Raw genomic sequence first — 26,327 nt, 5'->3', positions numbered from 1 at the left:
GACTGATCCAGAGGTCACATTTTCCAGCGTCACCAAGGAACTAGAATAGCAGATATCTCAGAACAAAAATGGGCAAAACCTTCGAGCGTATTAATCAAATGAAAGCAAGAGATTGGCAGGAGTGTGTTGTCGGTGTCTGGTACTAGAATCTCTCTCTACTTATGTTATGTGTGTGTGTGGACTCAGGCCTTGAATACCTGAAAGACCACCTCCTTCCTGACAGATCCCTTCAGGTGTTAAGTTTGGCCGAGGAAGCCCTCTTGGCTGTTCTACCACCCTCCGAGGCTTAGGGCGGGTGGGCCACATCTTCTGTGGCAGCCCATAAGTTGTGGAACTCGCAGCCCACCGAGATGCACCCACAAACTTCCCTATACAGCTTCCGGTGAATGCCTGACACACCTGGCTTCTGACACCTGAGGTGTATATTTTAAGAAAACACCTTAGACCTGCAATTGTGAAGTTGCTTTAAACTGATTTTAATATCGTGGTTTAATTAACTGATATTGTTGCAATCTGGCTATTATTGGGGCAATTTTGGAAAACTATTAAAAAACTTATTTGCATAATAATAATAATATTAATATTGTGGTTTAATTGTTGTAACCCACCCTGGGACCTTAGGGTGAAGGGCAGGGAAGAAGAAGAAGAAGAAGAAGAAGAAGAAGAGGAGGAGGAGGAGGAGGAGGAGGAGGAGATGTGTGTGTATGGGCACATATTTATATGGGTGGGTGACTGGGTGCATGTAGAGATTTTTTCAGCTGGATCTCGCTAGAACTCAATTCCAGGATCTCTCAGGTCAGCGCCATTGCCATTCTAAGAGAACACGGGAGGTGTTCATGGTGAGTTCTGACACCCCTTTTTCTAGAAAAAACAGCACTGGGTGCGTGAATGTATGGGTTTGTATATATGGCATAAAATGGATAAAGCCTGGAAAATACATAAGAGATTTGCGATGCAAATGAGAAAAACAAGTTCTGGACAGAACAAGGCACAAGAGTGGGTAATTCACAAGCATGAACACCACAACAGCAGCGGAACAAAATGGAGGGAAACAAAATGGAGGGCAATCAGGGGGGACAGCAAAGGAGTAAGAAACAAAGGAGTTGGAATGTCTCCTCCCAAGGAAGAACCTAGCTGAGAAGATGAGGCAGCTGGAAAAGGGCACTGAGCAGAAGGGGACGGAACAGAATATGGCCGATTTCTGAGGCAAACACCTGAAGCCATGCTGAGGAGCGTTAAGAAAAGTCCTGCTGGATTGGACCAAAAGCCCACCTAGTACACCATCCTGTTCCCCACAGAGGATAACCAGGTGTTTCTAAGAAGCCCCCAAGCAGGGCAGGAAGGCAACAGGGAGGATGTTATGGGGCCTGATCAGAGGGAACAGAGAGCAGGAAGGGCAACACATGAAGCCTATGAACTGTGTCACCAGGGAAAAGAGAGTCCCAGTTCCTCAGGAAAAGGGGGGATAACAGAGTGCGGAGAGCAGCCTTCCCCATCCTGCTGGACTACAACTCCCATCACCCCCTGACCACTGGTCATGCTGGTTCTGGGGCTGAGGGGAGCCAAAGTCCAACGACTTTTGGAAGGAGGAGAAGCTAGTTGATCAGAGATGAGGCCTGGGCCCCTGAAGGGGCAGGTGAAGGGAAGGAGGGGTGCGGGAAGCTCCTGGAGGGAAAGGACAGGGCCCAGGGCAGGTCCAAAGAAGGGATCGGGAGGGACGATGGAGAAGCAGGGAAGGCAGGCAGGGCGGGCAGGGGCCCAGGTGAAGCGAAGGAGGCTGAGAAGGCTGAGGCGGGCAGGGGAGCGGCAGGTTTGGCAGGGCTGGCGGCCAGCAGGGTGGTGTGGGCCGTCCCGGCGCTGCCGGCCGAGGCCTTGCCGTTGCTGTGGGTGCGCTGGTGCCGGTTGAGGTGGGAGCTGCGGCTGAAGCACTTGCCGCAGATGCCGCACTTGTATGGCTTCTCCCCGGTGTGGGTGCGCTGGTGGATGGTGAGCTCAGAGCGCTGGATGAAGGCCTTGCCGCACTCCCCGCAGGCGTAGGGCTTCTCGCCCAGGTGGATGCGCTGGTGCTTGATGAGATTGGAGCTGACACTGAAGCACTTGCCACAGGCGTCGCAGCGGTACGGCTTCTCCCCGGTGTGCATGCGCCGGTGCTTGGTGAGGTCAGACTTCTGAATGAAGCCCTTGCCGCAGTCGGCGCACTTGTAGGGCTTCTCGCCCAGGTGCGTGCGCTGGTGCTTCAGCAGGTTGGAGCGGACGCCGAAGCTCTTCCCGCATTCGGCGCACTTGTACGGCTTCTCCCCGGTGTGCATGCGCCGGTGCTTGGCCAGAGCCGAGTTCTGGGCGAAGCACTTGCCGCAGTCCAGGCAGGAGTAGGGCTTCTCGCCCGTCTGCGTCCCTTGGTGCCGCACGCCCTCCCCACCGCCCCTCCCGCACTCGCTGCAGGCCGGGCGCCGCCACAGGAAGCTCTTGCCGCAGTCGCTGCACTTGCAGGCCAGCAGGGCCCCTCGCCGCCGCTGCCGCCGCGCCCCAGCGAACCCGCACTCGGCACAGCGGCATGGCGGGCGCTCGGCGCTCCTGTGCACCCGCTGGTGCCGCTCCAAGTGGGAGCTCTGGGAGAAGCCCTTCCCACAGTCCTCGCAGCGGTAGGGCTTGTCGCCGGCGTGGATGCGCCGGTGTCGGTCCAGGTGGGAGCTCCAGGCAAAGCTCTTGCCGCAGTCGCCACAGGCGTACGGCTTGGCCGAGTCGTCCGGGTGCCGTGTCCGCCGGTGCTGCAGCAGGGCGCCATTCAGACCAAAGCTCTTGCCGCAGTCCTGGCAGACATAGGGCTTCTCTGCGGCATGGTGAGCGCGGCGGTGCTTGGACAGGGCCGCGTTCTTGTTGAAGCCTTTGCCGCAGTCATCACACCGATAGGGTTTGGCGCTGGCTTTGCTGGCCGGTGCCGCGGCCGCAGCCAAACAACAGCTGCATGACGAGGCCTTCTGGAGCCCACCGAAATGCGTCCGCCGGTGGCGCTCCAGGTGGGAGCTCCAGGCGAAAGCACGCCCGCAGTCCTCGCAGACATACGGCTTCTCTCCAGTGTGGATGCGGCGGTGGCGCTCCAGGTGAGAGTTCCAGTTGAAGCCCTTGCCGCACTCCTGGCACTTGTAGGGCTTCTCTTCCAGGTGCTGCTTCTGGTGTTTGATGAGGTGGGCCGGGAGCCCAAAGCTCTTGCCGCACACATTGCACTCGCAGGGCCGGGCTGGACCGGGCCCGCTCCGCTTGCCGGAGTGGGTGCGCTGATGCTGGATGAAGGCCGAGCCGACGCTGAAGCTCTTGCCGCACTCGGCGCAGCGGTAGGGCTTGGTGCTGGTGTGGCGGCGCTGGTGGGTCGCCAGGGTGGAGTGCAGCCGGAAACCCTTTCCGCATTCGCCACACTTGTAGGGCTTCTCCAGGCCGGCGGCGCCGTGCAGCCGGGAGCGCTTTCCGAAGCCGAAGCCCTTGCCGCAGCTGTGGCACCGACCGGTGTGGCCCAGCAGGCCGTGGTGGTGGTTGCGTGAGGAGAACTTCTTGAAAGCACGGTGGACGCTCGACTTGGCCTGTCTCTTCCCCAGGGGCTTCCTCGGCCGCTCATCCAAGGCCACCTGGTCTGGGCCTTCTTCGCTGGCTTTCAGCTCAGGCTCAAGAGGCTCTTTGGTGTTCTCCGGCAGGAGATCCTTTTGGGCCTCCACCTTCTCAACGGCAACATCCCCTCTGCCCTCTCCTTCTCCGTCCTGCGGTGCCTCCTCCTCTTCGTTCCCGTTCTCATTCTCACTCACCATCCCATCATCTGCTGGAACAACGAGAGAATCCAGTAACTGCTGAGGTCTGGGAAAGGAAACTTGGGAGAAGGGAATTGAAAAGGCCGTCATGGGTGAGCCACAACTCATCGCTCCCCCCGGCAGACCCCTGCCCTCCTCCTCCCCCAACCGCCTCCTGCACAGAAGAGAGGGAGACCAAATCTCCATCTGGCCCACCACCCCACACTGGGCAAGGAGATGCCTCCAGGACGCCCCCAAGCAGGGGAGCAGGCCTCCCCTGCTGTTACCCCACCAGCAGATGGCATTCAGTTCCATGGAGAAGGGGTGGAGGACCTTGTTCCAGCCATTCATGGGCAACCTTCAGGGGCCACTTGCCAGTGCTGGGTGGGGCCAGTCAAAAATGGGAGGAGCAAGTAATGTTAAGTTTCCCTTTATTTAGTAGGCTAGTTCTACACACACACACACACACACACACACACACACACCCCATTCAGGCAAGCAAGAGGCAGAGTTCAACACAAGGCAAAACTTCTCAAGGAGAGAGCGAAGAGATGAGTGTGGTCTGGGGAGAGCCCAGAGGGCCAGGCAGAGATGTTGGCTCCCCCACACACATTTGGCTCTTAAGCCGGAGGTTCCCCAATGTTTCTCATACGGCCATCATTGATTAATTGATTGATTTGTATTTCTGTGCTGCTTTTCATTCAGATGAGTCCCAAAGCAGCTGACAAAAAAATCAACAACAGCAACAGAATACAGCATCCTCACAATTACAGCATAAATCATACAAAACAATTAAAACAATTGAAGTCAGAACACACTATGAGCAAAGCAGCAACTAAAAAAAATAAGCTAAACCTCACCATTGCAGCAAAAGTCACATTATGTGATTATAAATGCTGTATTGTTAATCTATAAAACCATGCTTAAGTGTTCCTCTGCTATGCTGTGCTCAGCTATCCATTCCCCATTTTTTGCTCTTTGGAAAAACCCAGAGGGATGGCTGGAGAGAGCAAGGGCTAGGCAGGAACCTGGGTTCAAACCTCGGCTCAAGTCTTTGGCCAAGTCCCTCTCCTTCAGGCTCAATATTCCCATCTGTAAAATGGCCTAAGCCATCCCACACAGCAAGCTGTTGGGGTGGTGTTTCTTTCTTTGGCTGCAACTCCCACATGTTGCAGTCCTCTGGGCCCACAGTTTTCTTTGGTTGCCAGACCAGCCCCAGTCTCTTTCCAGCCCGCTGACAGAAGCACACAGGGCAATCCTGGTCTGCCTTGCTGAGTGGATTGTTTGCTCTGTTGTGAGTTTGCCACTGACATCAACGGAGGCTCCACAACAGACCCGAGCCCAGCAGATCATCTCCTCTGTGTGCTCCCAGAGCAAGTTGGTGGATATCTGGAAGCAATTAAAGAGGAACTGCAAAGAAAGAGTAATTGCCTAGCAACCATAAAATCTGTATCCGATTTCCTTCGCCTCCACCTTGCTTCTCCCTGTGCAATTCCTGGGGAGGGGGGAACCTCAATTTTTTTGGGGGGGGCCTTAAGTACATGTTGCTCAACCCAACTCCTTCACAGGTAGTTGAGGCCCTTGCTGCCAGATGGCCTTTGAAGGGAAGGTTTTTTTGCTTGGAATCCTTTCCCCTTAAGACTTCTGTTGCTCTTCCTTGCTTCCTGTCTCTCTTTTCAGCAGACCCTGATTTGGCTTTGGAGCAATTCGGAAGGTATCTAGGGCTCACAGACCGCTCATATGCCCCCACCCTGAACAGGCATACTGAGCCTATCATCTGCATTAACGGCCTCAGCCCAGTATACCTGAAAGAGCGTCTCCACCCCCATCGTTCTGCCGGATGCTGAAGTCCAGCGCCAAGGGCCTTCTGGTGGTTCTCTCACTGCAAGAAGCAAAGCTACAGGGAACCAGGCAGAGGGACTTCTAGGTAGTGGTGCCTGCCCTGTGGAACGCCCTCCCATCAGATGTCAAAGTGATAAACAACTATCTGACCACTGAAGGCAGCCCTGTTCAGGGAAGTTTTTAATGTATGACATTTTAATGTATTTTTAATCGGCCCCTCCCATTTCCACCTATAGGAACAAGACAAATTTGCCCACACCTGAGGCAACAGACAACTCACGCATAGGGCACACCTAGCCCTATCCTCCAATACTTGGGTGTGACTCCCTGTCCCCCGGAACCTGCTACTTGGGTGTCTCACTCTGCCTAATGATAGGACCGGTCCTGCCTGACCCTCTCACTGAAAAACTCCTGGGTCCTCTTGTAATCAGGTCCTGCATGCTACACTTCCCACAGACATCTGGCTGGCTGCCTACTGCGAGAACAGTGTGTTGGGCTAGATGGGCCATTGGTCTGATCCAGAAGGCTCTTCTTAGTTTCTTGATGTAGTTTGAAAACTACCACAGCTCTACAAATAAGCATCATGCCATGAGAAGCACAAAAAAGTAGAACAGATACCATTGATCTATCCTGATCAGTGATACCCTTCACCAAGCCAGTGGTCCTCCAGATTTTGTTAAGACTCCCCATAGATCTGGTCAGCATGACCAATGGTCAGGGGCTGTTGGAGTCCAGCAGGATCTGAAGGAACACAAGCTCCCTGCATCCCTACTTTTAGTGAAGAAGATCTTCTGTAGTGTGTGAAGGAGAAACTTCACCTCCCTCACAGTGAGATAAAAAGGGTAAAGGGATCCCTGACCATTAGGTCCAGTCATGACCGACTCTGGGATTGTGGCGCTCATCTTGCTTTATTGGCCGAGGGAGCCGGCGTAGAGCTTCCGGGTCATGTGGCCAGCATGACTAAGCCGCTTCTGGCGAACCAGCAGCGCACGGAAACGCCATTTACCTTTCTGCTGGAGCAGTACCTATTTATCTACTTGTACTTTGACGTGCTTTCAAACTGCTAGGTTGGCAGGAGCAGGGACCGAACAATGGGTGTTCACCCTGTCGTGGGGATTCTAACCGCCGACCTTCTGATCGGCAAGTCCTAGGCTCTGTGGTTTAATCCACAGAGCCACCCGCGTCCCCACAGTGAGATACCACCCTACAAATATACACAACAAGCTGTGGCGGTCAAGATGTGTGAGATGCGCAGTTCCATACCGCACATTACACTGGAAGCACAAGTCGCTCAGGAAGCCATGGTCACCTTATCATGCCCAGGCATGCTCAGGATACCCGTTCAGAAATTCTGCTGTATCCTGTTTCTGTGGCCAAGAGGAACACGGATGCAAGCTCTGCATCAGGGAAGGGGAATTTGGTTCCCTCCAGGTGTTGATGGACTACAACTCCCATCATCCCTGATCACTGGCCACAGTGGCTGGGTTGATGGGTGTTGGAGTCCCAACACCAACCTGCTCCGCAGCCTCCATTTTCTTCTCCGGACACTTGACTTACCAGGTGCCAACCCTCTTCTTCTGTGAGACTCGGCAAACGCGGTGATCCGGGGCCAGCTGATTGCAATTTCCTCCGCTGTGCGGTCATGCCGGAAAAAGAGGGGGAAGATGCAATTGGAAAGGAAATTAGATGCAGGGCTTTGGTTACCCAGTAATTCCCAACCGAGACATTCCACCACCTTTAGGATTCAAGAGCCTGCCACTTCCACCCACTGGGCCACATTCACGCTGGACATTTGAAGAACCATGACACTGTTTTAAACAGACGTGGCTTCGCCCCCAAAGAATTCTGGGAGCTGTAGTTTTTGTTAAGGGCGTTGAGGATGGTTAGAAGACCCCTGTCCATTTTACAAGAGGTACAGTTCTGGGAAGAGGTCTGAAAATGCTTTGCACTGGTATGAAATCTACTAACTGCAACAACAACAAAAGGCCCTTAACGGCTTCTAAATGGCATCTTACTGTTGAGCCATAGATGAAATGAATGGTTTGGCCTGGATGGAGACGTTTTCAGAATCTGTGCAATGGCAGAACTGGAGGAAAAACAGGGGAGGAAAAGCAAAGTGGACTCTGTTTATTTGATAAGTAAGTTGTTTCCAATTCGTAGAACGCTTTTTGAAACGATGTCCCAAACAATGGAAATGTTAGGTATGATGAGACAGATTACAAATCAGTTCTCAGCAGGAGTAGCCAACATGGTGCACTCCAGAGGTTAAAGGTAAGGATAAAGGGACCCCTGACCATTAGGTCCAGTCATGGCCGGCTCTGGGGTTGCGGGGCTCATCTTGCTTTATTGGCCGAGGGAGCCGGCATACAGCTTCTGGGTCATGTGGCCAGCATGACTAAGCCGCTTCTGGCGAACCAGAGCAGCGCACGGAAACGCTGTTTACCTTCCCGCCAGAGTGGTACCTATTTATCTACTTGCACTTTGACGTGCTTTTGAACTGCTAGGTTGCTGGACCACAAATCCCCACCATCCTTGGCCTTCGGGGAGTTACGGCTGGGGATTCGGGAAGTTGGAATAACAGAATCAGAACCACAGAGTTGGAAGGTATCACAAGGATCATCTCTAGTCCAACCCCGTACAATACAGATGTAGTCTAATAACATCTGCAGGGTACCATGTTGGACACCCTTTGTTTAACAGGCGAGATACTGTGCACGCTATAAATGTGGACATGCCAATATTGAATGCTTTGAATTGTTTTGGTGATGCCTTACCCAGAGAGATCACATTCTCATAGTTCTCCTGCATGTTGTTGCTGGGATGCAGAATAGCCCCTGCAGCATCTCACCTGGAGGACAAGAAGAAGGCGCAGTCACCCACCTTTTTTTGCAGGTGACCTTAACTCTTGCAAAAACAACACTCTCTGGTGCCCATTATCCTTCCACCCAAACCAGGCCCTTAACAACCATGTCAGGGTGTCGCAACCAAACTCCCCTAAAATTGCCTTCAAATTGCCTTTGTGCTTCCTTCTTCCAGGTGCACACCTCTTTAAGGAACTGGAGATCAGCGACTGTCATCCTTTGAATTTCGATCTAATAGAAGGGTAGCATCCAAAGAAATCAGAGTTGGGGAGCCTGTGGCTCTCCTCCAGGTGTTTCCGATCCCTTCTTTAATCCAGCATCAGGTCTCTGTGTGTATAGGATCACAGGCGCACAAGCTCATGGAAAACTGCCTTGTGCTACCTAGCACAGTATCCCCGACACTGACTGGCAGCGGCTCTCCAGAGCTTTTCAGGCGGGGGACATGATTCCCAGCCCTGCGCAGAGGTGCCAGGGATTGAACCCCGCGCCCTTCTGCACGCCAGACAGCTGCCCGACCACTGAGCATAGAATGATGTGAACATATATATATATATATATATATATATATATATATATATAGTCTGCTAGCCTTACCCACTGAACCGGGCGGTGTCTGTCTCTGCCGCATCCGGGTCCGCTTCTAATCGGAGGCGCCCGACACCGGGCGCGCCGTCGACCCTAGGGGCCCGAAAGCGGAGCCCGATCCGGAGTCACTCCCTTCCCTACCCATCCTGACTGCACTTCGCCTGGGTTCCCTCTGTGCCTTCTCTTCCTCCTTTAAGGGTTCAGGAGTGAGAGCCTTTGCAATATTCTTCTTATTCTTGGCGAGGAGTGGAGCAGGGTGGGTCTCACTCTGGTAGATTTCACCCCAGGATCTTGCAAGGCGCACAAACCCCACAATGAAACCGCGATCGGTTGCCGACCGGCTTGCTATTGCATGGACACAGGAAGGGGCTGGAGCAAGGCTGGGGGTGCTTGGGATCTGATGCTGGAGAGGAGGGGAGGGGGAGGCAGGAAGGCTCCGGGGAGGAGGGGGAGGCGGCTGGAAGGGGGGGCGGCGGATTGGAGAATCATAAAGAAAAGAGAGACAGGAGGAGGAGGTGGAGAGGACCAGAAATCGTGGTGGGAAGGGGCTGCCTCCGTCCTTGCAAGCGGCTCCTAAGCTGCACGCAGTAACCGAGCTGCCTCCGTTGCAGATCGCCAGCTGTTTTTTTTTTTTGGGGGGGGAGTCCCCCCTCCCTGTCACAAAAGGCTGGTGGGGTCCTCGCGCCGCCACGAAAGGGCCTCTAATAAAGATCGCGAGCCACGCAGGGACTTTCTCATTGTTTGAATTGTTCGGATCGGCACCCCAGAGCAGATTTATATTCAGCACCCCCGGCTCGGGATCTGCAGATCGTCTCCTTTTTCTACCCCCACCCCTCGCTCCTGAACCGGACTTATCAGGTAAATGCATTTTTTGGTGGCGACCCCCGTGCGAAAAGACACCCATTATCTCCCCCGGGGTCGACGCATGGGGTGAGAGGGGGCAGTGGATCAGCGGTGGAAGAAGTGGAAGGAGGTGGGGTGGGGTAGCTGGATCCAGAACCGCTCCTTTAAAAAACAACAACAATTGACACCTGATCCTTTTACGCTCGCGCAAGGGATGGATTCGGTTACCTGGTGGCCGAACGGAACAATGGACCAATCAGTCCCGGGGGCGGAAGGTGGTGGGCGATTCTGTTTCGTCTAAAAGTTTCCCAGGTGCTTTCGAAAGATGAGCGCAGACAAAACAAAATTGCCCTCAGGGCCGATCCTCTTTGCCTTGCTAGAGAGCTCCTTTGTGCAGCTTCCAGCTTTGCTGCTGTGCCGCACGCACTCCTTGGGTTGTAAAGTCTCCTCCTGAAAATTCCTATTCGTCCTCAGATCCCCGCTTTTTAAAAAAAAATCGGAAGAAATAAAACAATATTACAGTATTTGGAAATGATATGCCAGTGTTTATTGCAATCGCTTGGCTTGAGTGGCCTTAGGAAAGTCAGCCTCAGTTTCTCCCTTTCTGTGAAATGGGAATAAGAGGGGTGTGCTTCACGGATCTTACTGAGAAGGGAAGGAGATGTCCTTAAGCCAGATCCATCATTGTGCAGTGGATAGAGGAGCCCTTGAAATGGGACGTTTGAGGTTTGGCTTGAGGGAAATCCCTGAGTTGATGCCCATCTCATCCTAAATTGGGGGATTTGCAGGGTTTATATGCATGTTGTTGTTTAGTTGTTTAGTTGTGTCCGACTCTTCGTGACCCCATGGACCAGAGCATGCCAGGCACTTCTGTCTTCCACTGCCTCCTGCAGTTTGGTCAAACTCATGCTGGTAGCTTCGAGAACACTGTCCAACCATCTCGTCCTCTGTCGTCGCCTTCTCCTTGTGCCCTCAATCTTGCCCAACATCAGGGTCTTTTCCAGGGAGTTTATATGCATAGCAAAGTCTAATTGCAATTGGCTGTGTATAGTAACACCAGATATCGCACATCTCCCCTCCTTCCATGGTCCCAACTCTTGCTGCTGTCGGCGTAGAAAGCTCCATGGAGCGCAGCCACATATGGATTGGGGATCTGCGGCTGCACTCTCCATCATCCCTAACCATTGGACATGCTGGCTGGGGCTGATGGATCCAACAGCAACTCATAGGTTGGGTTTCCAGTTTGAAACTGCAACAAGTTGTCAGATACTTGGAAGGTCACAATAGGTGTGGGTTGGTGCCATTTCCCAGAGCTCTCTAGGAAGAGGGATTGATTGTTAAACCACTCTGGGAATTGTAGCTCTGAGTGGGGGGAAAGGGCTCTCCTAATAACGCTCCGCACCCTTAACAAACTACAGTTCCCAGGATCCCTTGGGGGAATCTGTTTAAAGTGGCATTGTGGTGCTTTAAATGTATGCTGTAACCATGGTCCTTGTTTGCTTACGGTTGATGAGGACAGTCCCTCTTAAAAAAGTCAGGAAACTGGTTTCCGAAATACAGGAGGATTTAAGGGCTGGTTAACACTGACCTGTGCATTCCCTTATTTCTCCATCACTTGGCTATCATGAATATAAAGATCTCCTGCTGTCTGTGCAAACTGACTGTGTTTGAGGTCATGCAAGGTGCCTTGGAAGTTCCGTGTGTGATAATTTATTCACACAAGTCGTCACCGGATGGCTATCCACAGTTAGCAAGTGATGAGTGCCCATGTGCGTGAATTGGCTCCTGACATCCTGGCAGCTGGACCAGTGCAAGGGGTATCATAGATGCCTACCTCCAAAGTCAAGGATAGGGAATTTGGTTCCCTGCAGATGTTGTCGGACTCCAACTCCCATCATTCCTTTACCACTGGACTGGGGATGATGGGAGTCTAACAACATCTAGAAGGCCTTAGATAACCCATCACTGCCTTAAGGTGTTTAACTTTTCTGCCATAGAGTCAGGATGGCTAAAGAGCAGTAAATTGTACTCAATACCTGACGCACTTTTAGGTAAAGTGAGGTATTCCACAATAACTATGTGTAGGTTAACAGTGGTATTTATTTTAGGAAAATTTAGAGCCCAAAGTCTGGCCCAGTGTTTGAGCTCCAGATATAATTTACTCCCACAAATAATTATAGCATTCTCTCTGTGACTCCCTTGAGACCAAATTACAAGGCGGTAGCTCAATATTTGTGTGTGTGTGTTAAAAAAGAGAGAGGCTAATTTGCAAACTGCCATTAAACACTAGACTGATGTGATATTGCTACTCTGCTCTGGTTATTAGGCTTGAGCAAGCAGGAGAATACTAGCTTAGCAGGGGCTACATGTGTGTTTCATGGATGGAACGATTGTCTTGTTTTTAGGAGCCTGTGGCTTGCTAGGACCTGGCTTGGCATCAGATCATGGAGGATGCGTGGCTAGTTGCAGATCCGAATCAGAAGCCCGTTTACAGGGAAGCTCACCAGGAGACCTGTGACAGTCTGGTGGCACTGAGTAAGTATCTCCTTCAGAAGATCCCCAACTAAAACACGCCATGTTGCAGAGCCCAGAAGCAGTAAAGTGGTACCTCGGGTTACAAACAGTCCTGCTTACAAATGCTTTGGGTTAAGAACTCCACAAACCTGGGAGTAGGTGTCCCAGGTTGCAAACTTTGCCCCAGGATTCGAATGCAATCTGCTTCCGGGGCTGCAGGAGGCCTATGTAGGGAATGTGCGTCTCGGGTTAAGAACGCTTCAGGTTAAGAACAGACTTCCGGAATGAATTAAGTTCGTAACCCGAGGCACCACTGTACTTTCTTTCTTTCTGCATGTTCTAAAGCAGGGGTCATCAAACTTTTTCAGCAGGGGGCTGGTCCACTGTCCCTCAGACCTTGTGGGGGGCCAGACTATATTTTTTGGGGGGAAATGAACAAATTCCTACGCCCCACAAATAGCCCAGAGATGCATTTTAAACAAAAGCACACATTCTACTCATGTAAAAACACCAGGCAGGCCCCACAAATAACCCAGAGATGCATTTTAAATAAAAGGGCACATTCTACTCCTGTAAAAACATGCTGATTCCTGAACCATCTGCGGGCCGGATTTAGAAGGCGATTGGGCCGTATCCAGCCCCCGGGCCTTAGTTTGCCTACCTATGTTCTAAAGAGTCTCTGAGCAACCTCCAAGTTGTGCCTGTAGGGGAGGCTTGTTCAGAAGCTGCAGTGTGACTTAGAAGGCAGTAAGTAATTAACAGTGCTGACAACTCTTGGAAGAATTAGTGCAGTAACTAGAATCTTTGCCTTATCATAGTGCATAAACTTATTTAAATTCTGAACTTGTATGGCTTTAAAAAAAATGTTTGTTTGCAAGGTCAAATGGGAAGATAACAAAGGCAGCCATAACTGCTTTTATTAATTTATATTTATTAATAGGTTTTATATACCCTTTGATCATCAAAACCTCTTAAGTGGTATACATAAAACAAAACATATACGTTAGAAATAACAGTAAAATTGGGTGTTAAAAACAGGGCTGGCCTAAAAAAAAACCAGAATATAAATAAAACGAGCAGTTAAAAATACGTTACAAAATAATATTAAAAAAATAATATTAAAAGTATATGTCAAATGTACATACATAGGTTGTTGTTGTTGTTTGTTGTTGTTTAGTCATTTAGTCGTGTCCGACTCTTTGTGACCCCATGGACCAGAGCACGCCAGGCACTTCTGTCTTCTACTGCCTCCCGCAGTTTGGTCAAACTCATGCTAGTAGTTTCGAGAACACTATCCAACCATCTCGTCCTCTGTCGTCCCCTTCTCCTTGTGCCCTCCATCTTTCCCAACATCAGGGTCTTTTCCAGGGAGTCTTCTCTTCTCATGAGGTGGCCAAAGTATTGGAGCCTCAGCTTCAGGATCTGTCCTTCCAGTGAGCACTCAGGGCTGATTTCCTTCAGAATGGAGAGGTTTGATCTTCTTGCAGTCCATGGGACTCTCAAGAGTCTCCTCCAGCACCATAATTCAAAAGCTTCTATTCTTTGCCGATCAGCCTTCTTTATGGTCCAGCTCTCACTTCCATTCATCACTACTGGGAAAACCACAGCTTTTACTATACGGACCTTTGCTGGCAAAGCGATGTCTCTACTTTTTAAGATGCTGTAGGTAGGCTTGGCTAAACAAAAAAGGGTTTTAACAGGTGCTGAAAACAATATAGTGAAGGTGCCTGCCTCATATCAATGGGCAGGGAGTTCCACACTGAAGGATTGATTCCTCGCAAGTGCGGAGCTCACATTATGTGGCACTTCTAAATGTGTCATTTCCATATATTGATGGAGTCAAGTTGGGCGTATATGGGGGAAGGTGGTTGGTTCTTCTTTGACCCTTTAATGGAAATCTTTTTGCCAAAACTTGCCCCATCCATTGTGGGCTCTCAGGCAGCCTAGGACAGCATACCCAAAAGTGAAAATGTGTTAGAAAATAATAGGTTGGCTTCAGATTTAAGAAACGGTTATGCATCATCCAAACAAATGAATACAGTGCACAGGAATGAGAGACCCAGGGCTCTCCAGATATTATTAGATGACAAATCCCACCATCCCTGATGATGCTTGGGGCTGACGAGAGCCGCTCCTTCCTGCTCCTCACCCCTGCAGCATTTTTATTCCTGTAAATCACACAGATTTGCGGTGGGTCAGCAAGTGGTTTATAGCTGTGCAGCTGCTGCTGTTTTGGTGTGAGGAAGAGGGTAGGACAAAGCAGCACAGCACTAACGTTAGATGGGGGAGTTGTGTTTTGATGATCACTTTGAAAAAACCAATAATATATATTATAGCATGGTATTCTTCTTGTTTTTTGGCGATCACTCGTAGCCGAGTAAGATTGTCTTCCATAAACATGGTTTTAACAGTGAGTCCGTAAGTGACTGTGGAGGCCAGTTCTGGATCCACACGTCCTTCCACAGTGGGGACATTGGTTTCCGGGCGGGAATTGATCACAGTGTGGATTTGCCAAGCGTGCCTTCTTCTTAGCACATTTCTCCCTTGTGTCCTGAGTTTGAGCATCTTTGATGAGTTTGGATTTGATATCCCGCTTTATCACTACCCGAAGGAGTTTCAAAGCTGCCAACAATCTCCTTTCCCTTCCTCCCCCACAACAAACACTCTGTGAGGTGAGTGGGGCTGAGAGATCTCAAAGAAGTGTGACTGGCCCAAGGTCACCCAGCAGCTGCATGTGGAGAAGCGGAGACGTGAACCCGGTTCCCCAGATTACAAGACTACCGCTCTTAACCACTGCGCCACACTACACCACATTTTGAAGCCCATTACACATTTGGTAAAGGCTGTTCTCCAACTGGAGCGCTCGCAGACCAATTTTTCCCAATTGTTAGTGTTTATACTACATTTTTTAAAAATTGCCTTGAGACAGCCTCTAAACCTCTTTTGTTGACCACCAGCATTACGTTTTCCATTTTTAAGTTCGGAATAGAGTAGTTAGTATTATATGGTATTGTGTGGTATTATAGCATGGTATTAAGCAAGGCGGAAGTATCATAGCTTTGATATAGCCTGTTTTTCCTTCTTTATGTAGGACCTGCAAGTCCCAAACCCAATGAGATTTTCCTGGTAGAAGAAGATGAGGAAACTTGTGTCCCGGCATCTATTAATAGGGAGAATGCCCGAAGAGCCACCTTAGGTGAGTAGTGCACTTTCAGTGGACCCCAATCTTTTTCTTTGACAGGGCCAACCGATTCTCTTCATCTGTAGTCTCCTGGAGGCAAGAAGTGTGAGAATATGGACCAGGCCAAACAATGGTACTGCAGAGACGAAGGCTGATTGATGGGTTTTCTTTTGCGCCTGAGATCTAACTGGACACCTTACCTAGGGTAAAGGAGATATTTTTATTTGGCAGGTTGGCATTGGACCCTCCTGTTCTTCTGCCCTCTCCTGAAACATGTCACTTGGCTCATTTACTCGAGCCACTTAACATTTAGTGCCCTGTTGAGTGTTGGTTGTGCTGTTGCCTTGCACCTGGAGGAAGGCAGCACCTCATTATTGCTGTTGTGATTTATTTAATTAGTTATTTCAGTTATGGATCATGTGACTATTAAAAACCCTGGTCCCAAGCTGTTATGTGGCTTTGTATACAAAAAGCAAAACCTTAAACTTGGACGGGCAACATTTTGGCAGCCAGATCAGCTCCTTCGGCAAAGGTGTCACACAGAGGTGTTACAAAATTAAAAAAAAAATTCCTTCCAGTAGAGCCTTAGAGACCAACTAAGTTTGTTATTGGTATGAGCTTTCGTGTGCTCATGAGTGTATCTGAAGAAGTGTGCATGCACACGAAAGCTCATACCAATAACAAACTTAGTTGGTCTCTAAGGCTCTACTGGAAGGAATTTTTTTATTTTGTTTCGACTACTGCAGTTAAGTGCAGGAAGCTTCTGCAGCCAATCAGAAGCTGCGCCTTGGACTCCCGGAATGGATTAAGTTCAAGAACCAAGTGGTACCTCGAGTTATAAACGCCTCAGGTTACAAACGCTTCCGGTTACAAACTCCGCTAACCTGGAAGAATACCTGAAGTTGAGAACTTTGCCCCAGGATGAGAACGGAAATCGTGTGCCGGCAGCACAGCGGCAGCAAGAGGCCCCACTAGTGAAAGCCCGCCTCTAGTTAAGAACAGTTTCAGGTTAAGAACGGACCTCTGGTTCGTAAGTTCGTAACTAGAGGTACCACTGCACACAACTTTTAGAAGACACCCGAAGGCAGCCCTGTATAGGGAAGCTTTTAATGTTATTGTGTTTCTGTATATGCTAGAAGCCGCCCAGCGTGGCTAAGGGAAAATAATAATAATAATAATAATAATAATAATAACAACAACAACAACAACAACAATACAGTGGTACTTCGGGTTACAGACACTTCAGGTTACAGACACTTCAGGTTACAGACTCCACTAACCCAGAAATAGTACCTCGGGTTAAGAACTTTACTTCAGGATGAGAACAGAAATCGTGTTCCGGCAGTGCAGCGGCAGCGGGAGGCCCCATTAGCTAAAGTGGTACCTCAGGTTCAGCACAGTTTCAGGTTAAGAATGGACCTCCAGAACGAATTAAGTTCTTAACCCGAGGTACCACTGTAATTATTATTATTATTATTATTATTATTATTATTATTATTATTATTACCACCACCACCTGAAAGCTGAGTTTTGAAGGAATCCTTAGCAAGGCTTATATTTTCCTCGAGCTTTGCCTGCTCCTTCAATGTGCTGACTGTCCTAAGGGAGATTTCTTTTCCTCTGTGTCTTCCCAGCAGTCGAGGGACTGGGCAGTGAAGAGGAGGAGGAGAGCGACGAGGAAGATGTCCAGCAGCACGACAGCCCTGCAGTGGTGCAGCTGGAGGCCGGGAACTGCCAGAGCCTGCACTGGAGGGTGGTGCAGCAAGTGGGCGGCGGCAAGGTCCTGGCGCGGGAGGGGCCTCCCCTCATGGTCCTGCAGAAGGGCTACGAGTGCGAGGACTGCGGCAAGGTGTTCAGCTGCAGCTCGCACTACAGCAAGCACCGGCGCACGCACACGGGCGAGCGCCCCTTCCGCTGCGGCGACTGCGGCAAGAGCTTCAACGTCAGCTCCAACCTCTACCGGCACCAGCGGGCGCACGCCAGCGCTGGCGCCAAGCCGCCGGCCCCTGCCCCCTCCCTGATGCCCAGCCGCGGGCTGCCCTACCAGTGCGCCGAGTGCGGGCGCTGCTTCCGCCGCAACACGGAGCTGGTGACCCACCAGCGCCTGCACACCGGGCGCCTGCCCTTCCAGTGCGGCGACTGCGGCAAGAGCTTCTCGTGGAGCTCCCACTTCGCCCGCCACCTGCGCATCCACACCGGCGAGAAGCCCTACCCATGCGACGAGTGCGGCAAGCGCTTCAGCCGCAGCTCGCACCTCTACCGGCACCAGCGCACGCACGGCACCAGTGCGGCGGCCAGCGTCACCCGCGCCTACATCTGCACCTACTGCGGGCGCAGCTTCAGTACCACGCTGCACTTTGACCAGCACCAGCGCACGCACCGTGGGCGCAAGCCCTACAAGTGCACCCTGTGCGGCAAGGCCTTCGCTGACGGGCTGGCTCTGGTGAAGCACCAGCGCCTGCACCTGATGGGTGGGGACCAGAGCCACCAGTGCGCCGAGTGCGGGCAGAGCTTCGGCGGGCGCTCGCAGCTGGCCCAACACCGCCGGCTGCACGGCACCGCCGAACAGCCCTACGGCTGCGGGGAGTGCGGGCAGAGCTTTGGCACGCGGGGCCAGCTGGCTCAACACCGCCGGCTGCACCTGTCGGCCGACAAGCCCTACCGCTGCGGCGAGTGTGGGCTGAGCTTCACCTGGAGCTCCCACTGGGAGAGGCACCGGCGCATCCACACGGGCGAGAGGCCCTACTCCTGCGCGGACTGCGGCAAGCGCTTTGGGCGCACCTCCCACCTCTACCGACACCAGCGCACCCACGCCGGTGGCCAGCCCCACGTCTGCCCGGACTGCGGCAAGAGTTTCAACAGCACCTTGCACTTCCAGAGGCACCAACACACCCACCACCTAGAACCGGATGGCGGTCCGCTCCCCGGCCGGGCCTGCGGGGACTGCGGGAAGCCCTGCGCCGCCTCTGCCGCCTCCTCTCTGCTCAAGAACCAACACACGCATGCGGGCGAGAGGCCGTACCCCTGCCCCCAGTGCAGGCGCCGCTTCCGCGACACAGAACATCTCTACCGCCACCTCCGCAGCCATGCCCACCGGGCAGGGGAGACTGTCCTCATGCCGGCTTCTACACAGCGCAAGGAGCTTGTCCCATGCTAAGGCGCTGAGGCCGGTTCGCCCGGCAGCGAGAGCGCTAGGCTTTGTGCTGGGGGGTCAGACGGGGGCCCTGCCCACGGCCAGCAGACGTTCAGTGCTTCCCAGGTGTTGTTTCCCTAGGTGTAAAGGCCCGGCCCAAAGTCCATTGGTAGGGGCGAGTGCGCTTTGCGTTCTGGAGGTACGAAGGAAGTAAAATGGGGCAGTATCCCGTTCTCTCGTTCCGTTAGCAGGAGGGTTTGTGCGGCGTTCTCCTTTTCCCTGCCACTGCGCACCCCTTCCCAGGTCAGCAGGGTGAGGTACAAGTAATAAATTGATTATTATTTTTCTTCCCAAATTTCTCCGGAGAGTTGGGAGACCCCCTAAAGCAATTTTAGGGGGGTGCGAGGAGAGGAAGAGAACATTACTTTGCGCAAGTGAAAATCCTTGTGTTGATGGAGCAATTGCGTAGCGCTACTTTGGAATCAACCCATGACGTCCCTACTGGACTGATTCGGGTCAGCATAAGCATAGGTGGAGTTTCAGGTCCCACTGATCTTTACATCAGGCACACTCTCTGCCTGTGAAAACGTTCTGTCCAATCCAGAAGCTGCCTCTGCACCCACCTGACCTTCTCCAATACGTTCTTCACCTGCCACTGCTGCTTTGCAGCTGCTCTCCTTTGAGTTCAAGATGGCTGCCATTGGATCCTCCGTTCCTGAGGGTAAGCTGTGTGATTTGTGCTTCAAGTAGCGCACGCTGTCCTTGCGGAAGAGGAAAGGGCCGGTGGAGATGGTCTGGGTGCATCTGCACGCCAGGCCAAAGGCACAGTCGCAGCAGCACGAAAGAAAGGAAGGCAATTCTTCACCAGAACAAATCGTGAAAATCGCACAAGGCTTGCAAAGCTGATTCTGCGACTGCACAATATTCAGTTTTTTTATTTCCAAGAGCGTTTTTGGTGAGGATTTGGAGAAGGGTTGGACCAGGCCTAGCCAAAGTAGGAAGAGGAGGGTGGCAGCCAGCACCACAGGAAGTCACGTAGGACACAGATGGTTGGCCTTTCAGGTGATGTTGGATTCCAACTCCCATCATCCCTCACTGCTGGCCCTGCTGGCTGGGGCTAATGGGAATTGCTGTGGCACAACATCCGGAAGACCTCAATAGGAAGATCACAAGAGTCCCATTTCTGTGGTACAGAAGGCTTAAAACCAGGCTTCCTCAACCTCGGCCCTCCAGATGTTTTGAGACTACAATTCCCATCATCCCTGACCACTGGTCCTGCTAGCTAGGGATCATGGGAGTTGTAGGCCAAAAACATCTGGAGGGCCGAGTTTGAGGAAACCTGTTTTAAACAGTGACAGACACACACACCAGATGATGTTGGACTCCCAACTCCCATCATCCCCAGCCAGCATGGCCAATGGTTAGGGATGATGGGAATTGTAGTCCATCAACATCTCTGAAGGGCCATATGTTAGCTACTCTGGATATGCAGCCCTGCCCAAGTCATATTTTGCCTCCAACAGGCCTGGCCTAAATTATTTTTCTTCCTGAGGGTGGAAAACGCAAATGGCACTCATCCCAGTTCAGTTGTCAATATGGTGTTGTCACCAATGCTAGTCCCACTCAGAGTAAACCCACTTGAGTTACCGACTGTCATGCGGCCGTTCCATTTACAAGAGCAGTGTCAAGGCAGGATTGGGGCCAGGTCTCTAGGATTCTGCTCAGCAGAATGAGGAAGAGTTCCCTCAGCCATGGCAGGGTTGGTTGAAGCAAGTGAAATGATACATGTGACCATCAAAAGAGGGGCTCACATAAGTTCATGAAGTGCAGAGTATAAAATTATCCAATGGTGCCGCTGCAGAGGAGCCCTGTGGAAAGGGCAAGATGGCTGCTCTGTTCCCACCAGTGTTCCTACCCCTGCCACCAGATTCAAGCGGTGGGGAAGGGAGACCAACCCTCCCAGAATCAGAATTATTGTGCAAAGTAAGCAACACACCACAGATTTTCTTATCTTAACACGACGGTCTGTGCCTCCATTTGTGTTTAGGTTCACACTAGCAATTTCTCTAACCTGAAAACTGCCCGTTTTGATCCATGGCTGTATTTTACCTAAAAAATGAAGCGAGTTGCAAAGCAGTTTTCCCAGCAAGGTGACTTTGGAAACTGAAGTTTTGGGGAGGTTTTGACCTCTTGCTCCCTTGTGGAATGCCAAGGTCTGTTGAGGAAGCTGTGCTTGTTCACCCGTTTTAAGTTTGTAGTACAGTGGTACCTCGGGTTACAGACGCTTCAGGTTACACACTCCACTAACCCAGAAATAGTACTTCAGGTTAAGAACTTTGCTTCAGGATGAGAACAGAAATCATGTGGCGGCAGCGGGAGGCCCCATTAGCTAAAGTGGTGCTTCAGGTTAAGAATGGACCTCCAGAACGAATTAAGTTCTTAACCTGAGGTACCACTGTACTGAAATGTCTCCTATTAAAAAGGCTTAACCAAAAATCTCCCCCCACCACCAGCGTGATGTGGTACAATCCATTCTACCGCCTCATTCTAATTTTGCTTTCCAGCATGGATAGACTCTGTTCTATTCCATGGCCATTCCAAACCTGATCTGAGCTGTCATTGCCAACATTTCACAAGTTTTTGTGCTTGGTTCCAAGACAGCTCTGCCTAATTGCGTTAAAATATAGCAACCATAGACATTTAGGACTAGTTTATACAATCAGCAGAACATGGTAGAATGTCCTCCTGGACTTTTAACACTTCAGGCTCCAAGTAAGAGGTTCCATGTCTTTATTCATGTCTATCATGAATAAAAATCCCTGCACCAAGAAAACTAGCAGATCAGGGGAATGACTAGGCTAAACTCTCTTCCCTGACATCCTAGTTTTCTATATGCATAAATGTGGATTCCATCCTTCAAGTAAGTACAGTCCAGCTTTACCTTTTGCAGAATGTATCATTAGCCTAGCTTCCTGCTCTCCAGGATCTTTCTAAGCCATTACCAATATTCCTGCATTGCAGGGGGTTGGACTAAATAATAATAATAATAATAATAATAATAATAATTTATTTATTTATTTATTTATTTATATCCTGCCCTCCCCAGCAGCTGACAACAATAAAAGTAACACAGCATTCTAAAATCAATTCAAAAATCAATTCATTCTAAAATCAATTCAAAATCAAATTAATGGCAACCATTCTGAAGGCAACCCTGTTTAGGGAAGTTTTTAATATTTAATGCTGTATTGTTTTTAACACTCGATTGGGAGCCGCCCAGAGTGGCTGGGGAAACTCAGCCAGATGGGCAGGGTATAAATAATGAAAATTATTATTATTATTATTATTATTATTATTATTATTATTATTATTATTACCATTGGGCTAGAGTTCTATGAGGATTACCAAAGGAGGGGGGCCCTTGCAACTCTACCATTTATGATTCTACGATCCTTTGAATTGGAACTGCTAGTAATCAACCTTCTAGAGCCCTAAGACAAAGGGCTATATTTCGTTGCAACATTTAAGTCAGATCTCCGACTTTTATTTCAATGGATTTTGGATTGGGCTGCGAGGGAGGGAATAGATTAGGTGGGTAGATTAGATAAAGAAGTAGATCGGAGCGATGTCGTAGCGAGGGATTGGATATTACGTGGAGCTGGGCAGTTCCTGTTGTAGAAGGCTTGGGGGGTCTTTTCTCGCATCCCGTATAAAACAGTTCCACTGGAGCAACTGGAGCAGACTGCTCTGTACCCCTTTGTAAGACCCCATTGTGCCCCTTTATAAAGAGGCTGGTGGAAGCCAGTTGGCAGTTCTGTCACTCTTGGGGCCATGGGAAACAGCAGGAAAAAGTCTTACCTGCAGAACTACCTTGATAGTTTTCTGCATAGGATGACCTGAGACAGACACACAAACACACACACACACCCCTCTCACAAAAAGACCTTGGACTGCCTTGAATCTCACTTGGGTGGTGATGGTGCGTTTCGTTCCTTGCGTCAGCACAATGATTTCATACTGGATGTTGTTAAGAACCCGTTTTTGGTATCCTGGGGAATATCTACGCCCCGCGGCCCCAATTTCTTCCTGCGTTGTACCACTTCCCACACCTCTTGTTGTAACGTTACTACCTGTATACACCAAACTGACCTCATTTGACCGGAATGCCGTCTGCTATCAGAGGTTTTTCCTGGGGGAAAGAAACCCCAGCCAAGGTCTCAAAGAGTTGATTTTTAGGCGTGTTAAGATTATACATGGTGCCCAAGTAAGGAAGGAAAAGGCCAGTTTTAAATACTTGATTTCATCTTTGAGGGTTTGCAACAGGCCAGAAAAATAAGCCAGCCTGTTTCGCTCCTTTTCCTTTAATGAAGGCTTAGTAATCAGAACTGATGAACATGGGAGTCAGACCATTGGTCCATCTAGTTTAGTATTGTCTGCACTGACTGGCAGCAGCTGTCCAGGTGTTTCAGGCCGGGGTCTCCCAGCCGTACCTGGAGGTGCCAGGGATCAAAACTGGAATCTGCATGCCAAACAGACGCTCAGCCACTGAGCTTTGGCCCTTTCCTGCAAAACCAGCCACATGAAGCTGTTCATGGCACGGAGTTACAGCATTGCTACCGCCTGATCATAGAGTTCGAGGGGACCTCAGAGGTCATCCAGTCCAACCCCCCTGCTAATGCAGCAAATCCACTTCTTGAAGCATCACTGGTATCCTAACCACTGCAGGTCAAGCAGCTGCTTAAGGGACAATAAAAGGGGCTTGCATCGAAAGCTGATGCAAAAGTTTTCATAATTCCCATCCTTTTTACTTCCAAGGAGAAAGCCCAGCACACTAAAGGGAGATCTAAACCTGTCATATCTGCTATTCCAAAGAAGGGACAACCCTGCATACTTGAGCACTGGAGAAAGGCCATTCACTGTCTTGTACCTGCCTTCCTTAACTGGGACTTAGGAGTTGTGCATTGTGATTTCCTGTCCCTTTACTGTTTTGCTCTCAAGGCCAAATGTTGAAGGGAGCACTTGGCAGTTGCTTAGCAACCGCAGGCTATAATGCCTCCCCAGCCACTTCCAGCTGGACCAAGAAGTGGTCCAGGAGCATCTCTTCCAAGTCCTTCCTTCTTCCCACGATGCCCCCACAGTCAGGTGAAAGTGGGTTGTGTGTCCCCTACAGCCAGCTTTGCAGTGTCTCCAACCGCCCCGTCCATCATCTTGAAGAGATGGAACAGCTTTTCGAAGGATGTTAGAAATTAGAACAGCTTTTCTCCCCAGGAGGAGGGCACACCTTGCGTGTAGTGGTCGCTCACAGACAGCAGCAACTCTCAGCAAACTGATTGTTGTTGTTGTTTAGTCGTTTACTCGTGTCCGACTCTTCGTGACCCCATGGACCAGAGCATGCCAGGCACTCCTGTCTTCCACTTCCTCCCGCAGTTTGGTCAAACTCATGCTGGTAGCTTCGAGAACACTGTCCAACCAAGCAAACTGATTAGATGAAACCAAGTGTGGGTTTAGAGAGAATTTGGTGGTAGGCTGTCCTGACCTTTTGTCCGTTTCTGATCCAGCTGTGTCTGAAGTGAGCAGGAACTTGTACGTACGTATTGTGAATAAAATAGACTAGGGGAATAAAAGCGAATAAATCTTGATCAATGTTCAGAGCTGTTTTTCTCCTCAGTTTTCTCTGGAAATAGAAAGGATGGGCGACGTCATGGTTAAGTCTCCGAGCTGTCCTTTTTATGTCGAAAGAAGAGCCTGCCAGTGGCCCACCTGGGCCAGCCTCCTGTTCTCACAGTGGCCTACCAGATGCCTATGGGAAACCCGCAAGCAGGATCCGAGCGCAAGAGCCCTCTCCCCTCCTGCCATTTCCAGCAACTGGCCTTCAGAAACATTAGTGCCTTTCAACCATGTAGGCAGAGCAGGGCCATCAAGGTGCTATGCAGGGCTAATGGGTGTTTGTGAAGAGGGATTGACAGTTAAACCACTCTGGGAATTGTAGCTCTGTGAGGGTCTCCTAACAACTCCCAGCACCAATAATAATAATAATAATAATAATAATAATAATTTTTATTTATACCCGGCCAGAGCTGGGCTCAGGGCGGCTAACACCAGTAAAATTACAATAAAAACATAATAAAGGTAAAGGTACCCCTGACCGTTAGGTCCAGTCGCGGACGACTCTGTGTGGTGCGGCACTCATCTCGCTTTATTGGCCGAGGGAGCCGGCGTACAGCTTCCGGGTCATGTGGCCAGCATGACTAAGCCGCTTCTGGCGAACCAGAGCAGCGCACGGAAACACCAGAGCGGTACCTATTTATCTACTTGCACTTTGACGTGCTTTCGAACTGCTAGGTTGGCAGGAGCTGGGACCAACCAATGGGAGCTCACCCCGTTGCGGGGATTCAAACCGCAAGTGTGGTGTAGTGGTTAAGAGCGATAGACTCGTAATCTGGGGAGCTGGGTTTGTGTCTCCGCTCCTCCACATGCAGCTGCTGGGTGACCTTGAGCCAGTCACACTTCTTTGAAGTCTCTCAGCCCCACTCACCTCACAGAGTGTTTGTTGTGGGGGAGGAAGGGAAAGGAGATTGTTAGCCGCTTTGAGACTCCTTCGGCTAGTGATAAAGTGGGATATCAAATCCAAACTCTTCTTCTTCTTCTGATCGGCAAGCCCAAGGCTCAGTGGTTTAGACCACAGTGCCACCCACGTCCCGAAAAGAAAACCACATGGGGGGGGGGTCAATTTAAAAAATTTTGGTTACAATGCAATATAAAATGCAGCATCATTTTAAAAGTAGCCCATGGATCAAAACCGTAAGGGGAGGGAAAACATAAGGGTCAGACTGAGTCCAAACCAAAGGCCAGGCAGAACAGCTCCATCTTGCAGGCCCTGTGGAAAGATGTCAAATCCCGCAGGGCCCCGGTCTCTTGTGACAGAGCGTTCCACCAAGTTGGGGCCGGTACTGAAAAGGCCCTGGCCCTAGTTGCAACCAATCTAGCCACTTTGCAACTTGGGACCTCCAAAGTGTTGTCATTTGTGGACCTTAAGGTCCTCCGTGGGGCATACCAGGAGAGGCGGTCCCGTAGGTACGTGGGTCCTTAACAAACTACAGTTTCCAAGATTATTTGGGGAGAAGCCACGACGGTTGAAGCAGTATATTGGCGCTTTAAACATGTGGCTCATCATAGCACATGCAACCAAACCCCTGCATTATCACTGAGGCTCTTCTAAAAAATTCATATTGACTGATCCTGAAGTACCTTCTGAGACATACCAGGAATAAAGGTAAAGGTAAAGGAACACCTGGCAATTCAGTCCAGTCACGAATGACTCTGGGGTTGCGGCGCTCATCTTGCTTTAAAGGCTGAGGGAACCGGCGTTTGTCCGCTTCCACAGACAGTTTTTCCGGGTCATGAGGCTCTTGTGGTACTAGGGGGTTGCCCCGTGTTGTTGTTTAGTGGTTTAGTCATGTCCGACTCTTTGTGACCCCATGGACCAGAGCACACCAGGCACTCCTGTCTTCCCCTGCCTCCCACACTTTGGTCAAACTCATGCTGGTAGCTTCGAGAACACTGTCCAACCATCTCGTCCTCTGTCATCCCCT

At 50.6% G+C, this 26,327-nt stretch overlaps 3 protein-coding genes across 7 annotated transcripts in view; 1 reads left to right on the top strand and 2 right to left on the bottom strand.

Annotated features, from left to right (window-relative positions):
• GABBR1 (gamma-aminobutyric acid type B receptor subunit 1) overlaps nucleotides 1-26,327 on the bottom strand; it is a 308,383-nt gene that overhangs the window by 28,805 nt on the left and 253,251 nt on the right. The gene's annotated exons all lie outside the window — the stretch shown is intronic.
• On the bottom strand, nucleotides 461-10,308 carry LOC128408886 (zinc finger protein 345-like). Of its 4 annotated transcripts, none has more exons than XM_053378908.1 (4): nucleotides 10,136-10,308; nucleotides 8,393-8,466; nucleotides 7,176-7,250; nucleotides 461-3,856 (listed from the first exon to the last, which is right to left on the bottom strand). In XM_053378908.1, the coding sequence occupies exons 2-4, from the start codon at nucleotides 8,424-8,426 to the stop codon at nucleotides 1,596-1,598; spliced, it is 2,370 nt and encodes a 789-aa protein (XP_053234883.1). In that variant the 5' UTR covers nucleotides 8,427-8,466; nucleotides 10,136-10,308; the 3' UTR covers nucleotides 461-1,595. The 4 variants fall into 4 exon arrangements, with proteins under 4 accessions (XP_053234883.1, XP_053234882.1, XP_053234884.1 ...); XM_053378907.1 differs by lacking the exon at nucleotides 10,136-10,308 and adding an exon at nucleotides 9,074-9,449; XM_053378909.1 differs by lacking the exon at nucleotides 10,136-10,308 and adding an exon at nucleotides 9,074-9,449 and having other exon boundaries at nucleotides 461-3,808.
• Nucleotides 9,534-20,871, top strand: LOC128408893 (zinc finger protein 135-like). Of its 2 annotated transcripts, none has more exons than XM_053378926.1 (4): nucleotides 9,534-9,922; nucleotides 12,313-12,442; nucleotides 15,513-15,617; nucleotides 17,240-20,871. In XM_053378926.1, the coding sequence occupies exons 2-4, from the start codon at nucleotides 12,352-12,354 to the stop codon at nucleotides 18,757-18,759; spliced, it is 1,716 nt and encodes a 571-aa protein (XP_053234901.1). In that variant the 5' UTR covers nucleotides 9,534-9,922; nucleotides 12,313-12,351; the 3' UTR covers nucleotides 18,760-20,871. The 2 variants fall into 2 exon arrangements, with proteins under 2 accessions (XP_053234901.1, XP_053234900.1); XM_053378925.1 differs by having other exon boundaries at nucleotides 17,237-20,871.

The sequence above is a fragment of the Podarcis raffonei genome, chromosome 2 (genome assembly GCF_027172205.1).
Source record: "Podarcis raffonei isolate rPodRaf1 chromosome 2, rPodRaf1.pri, whole genome shotgun sequence".
Lineage (NCBI taxonomy): Eukaryota > Metazoa > Chordata > Lepidosauria > Squamata > Lacertidae > Podarcis > Podarcis raffonei.
The sequence above is the reverse complement of the archived record's forward strand: the minus strand, read 5'-3'. Positions and strand labels throughout refer to the sequence as shown.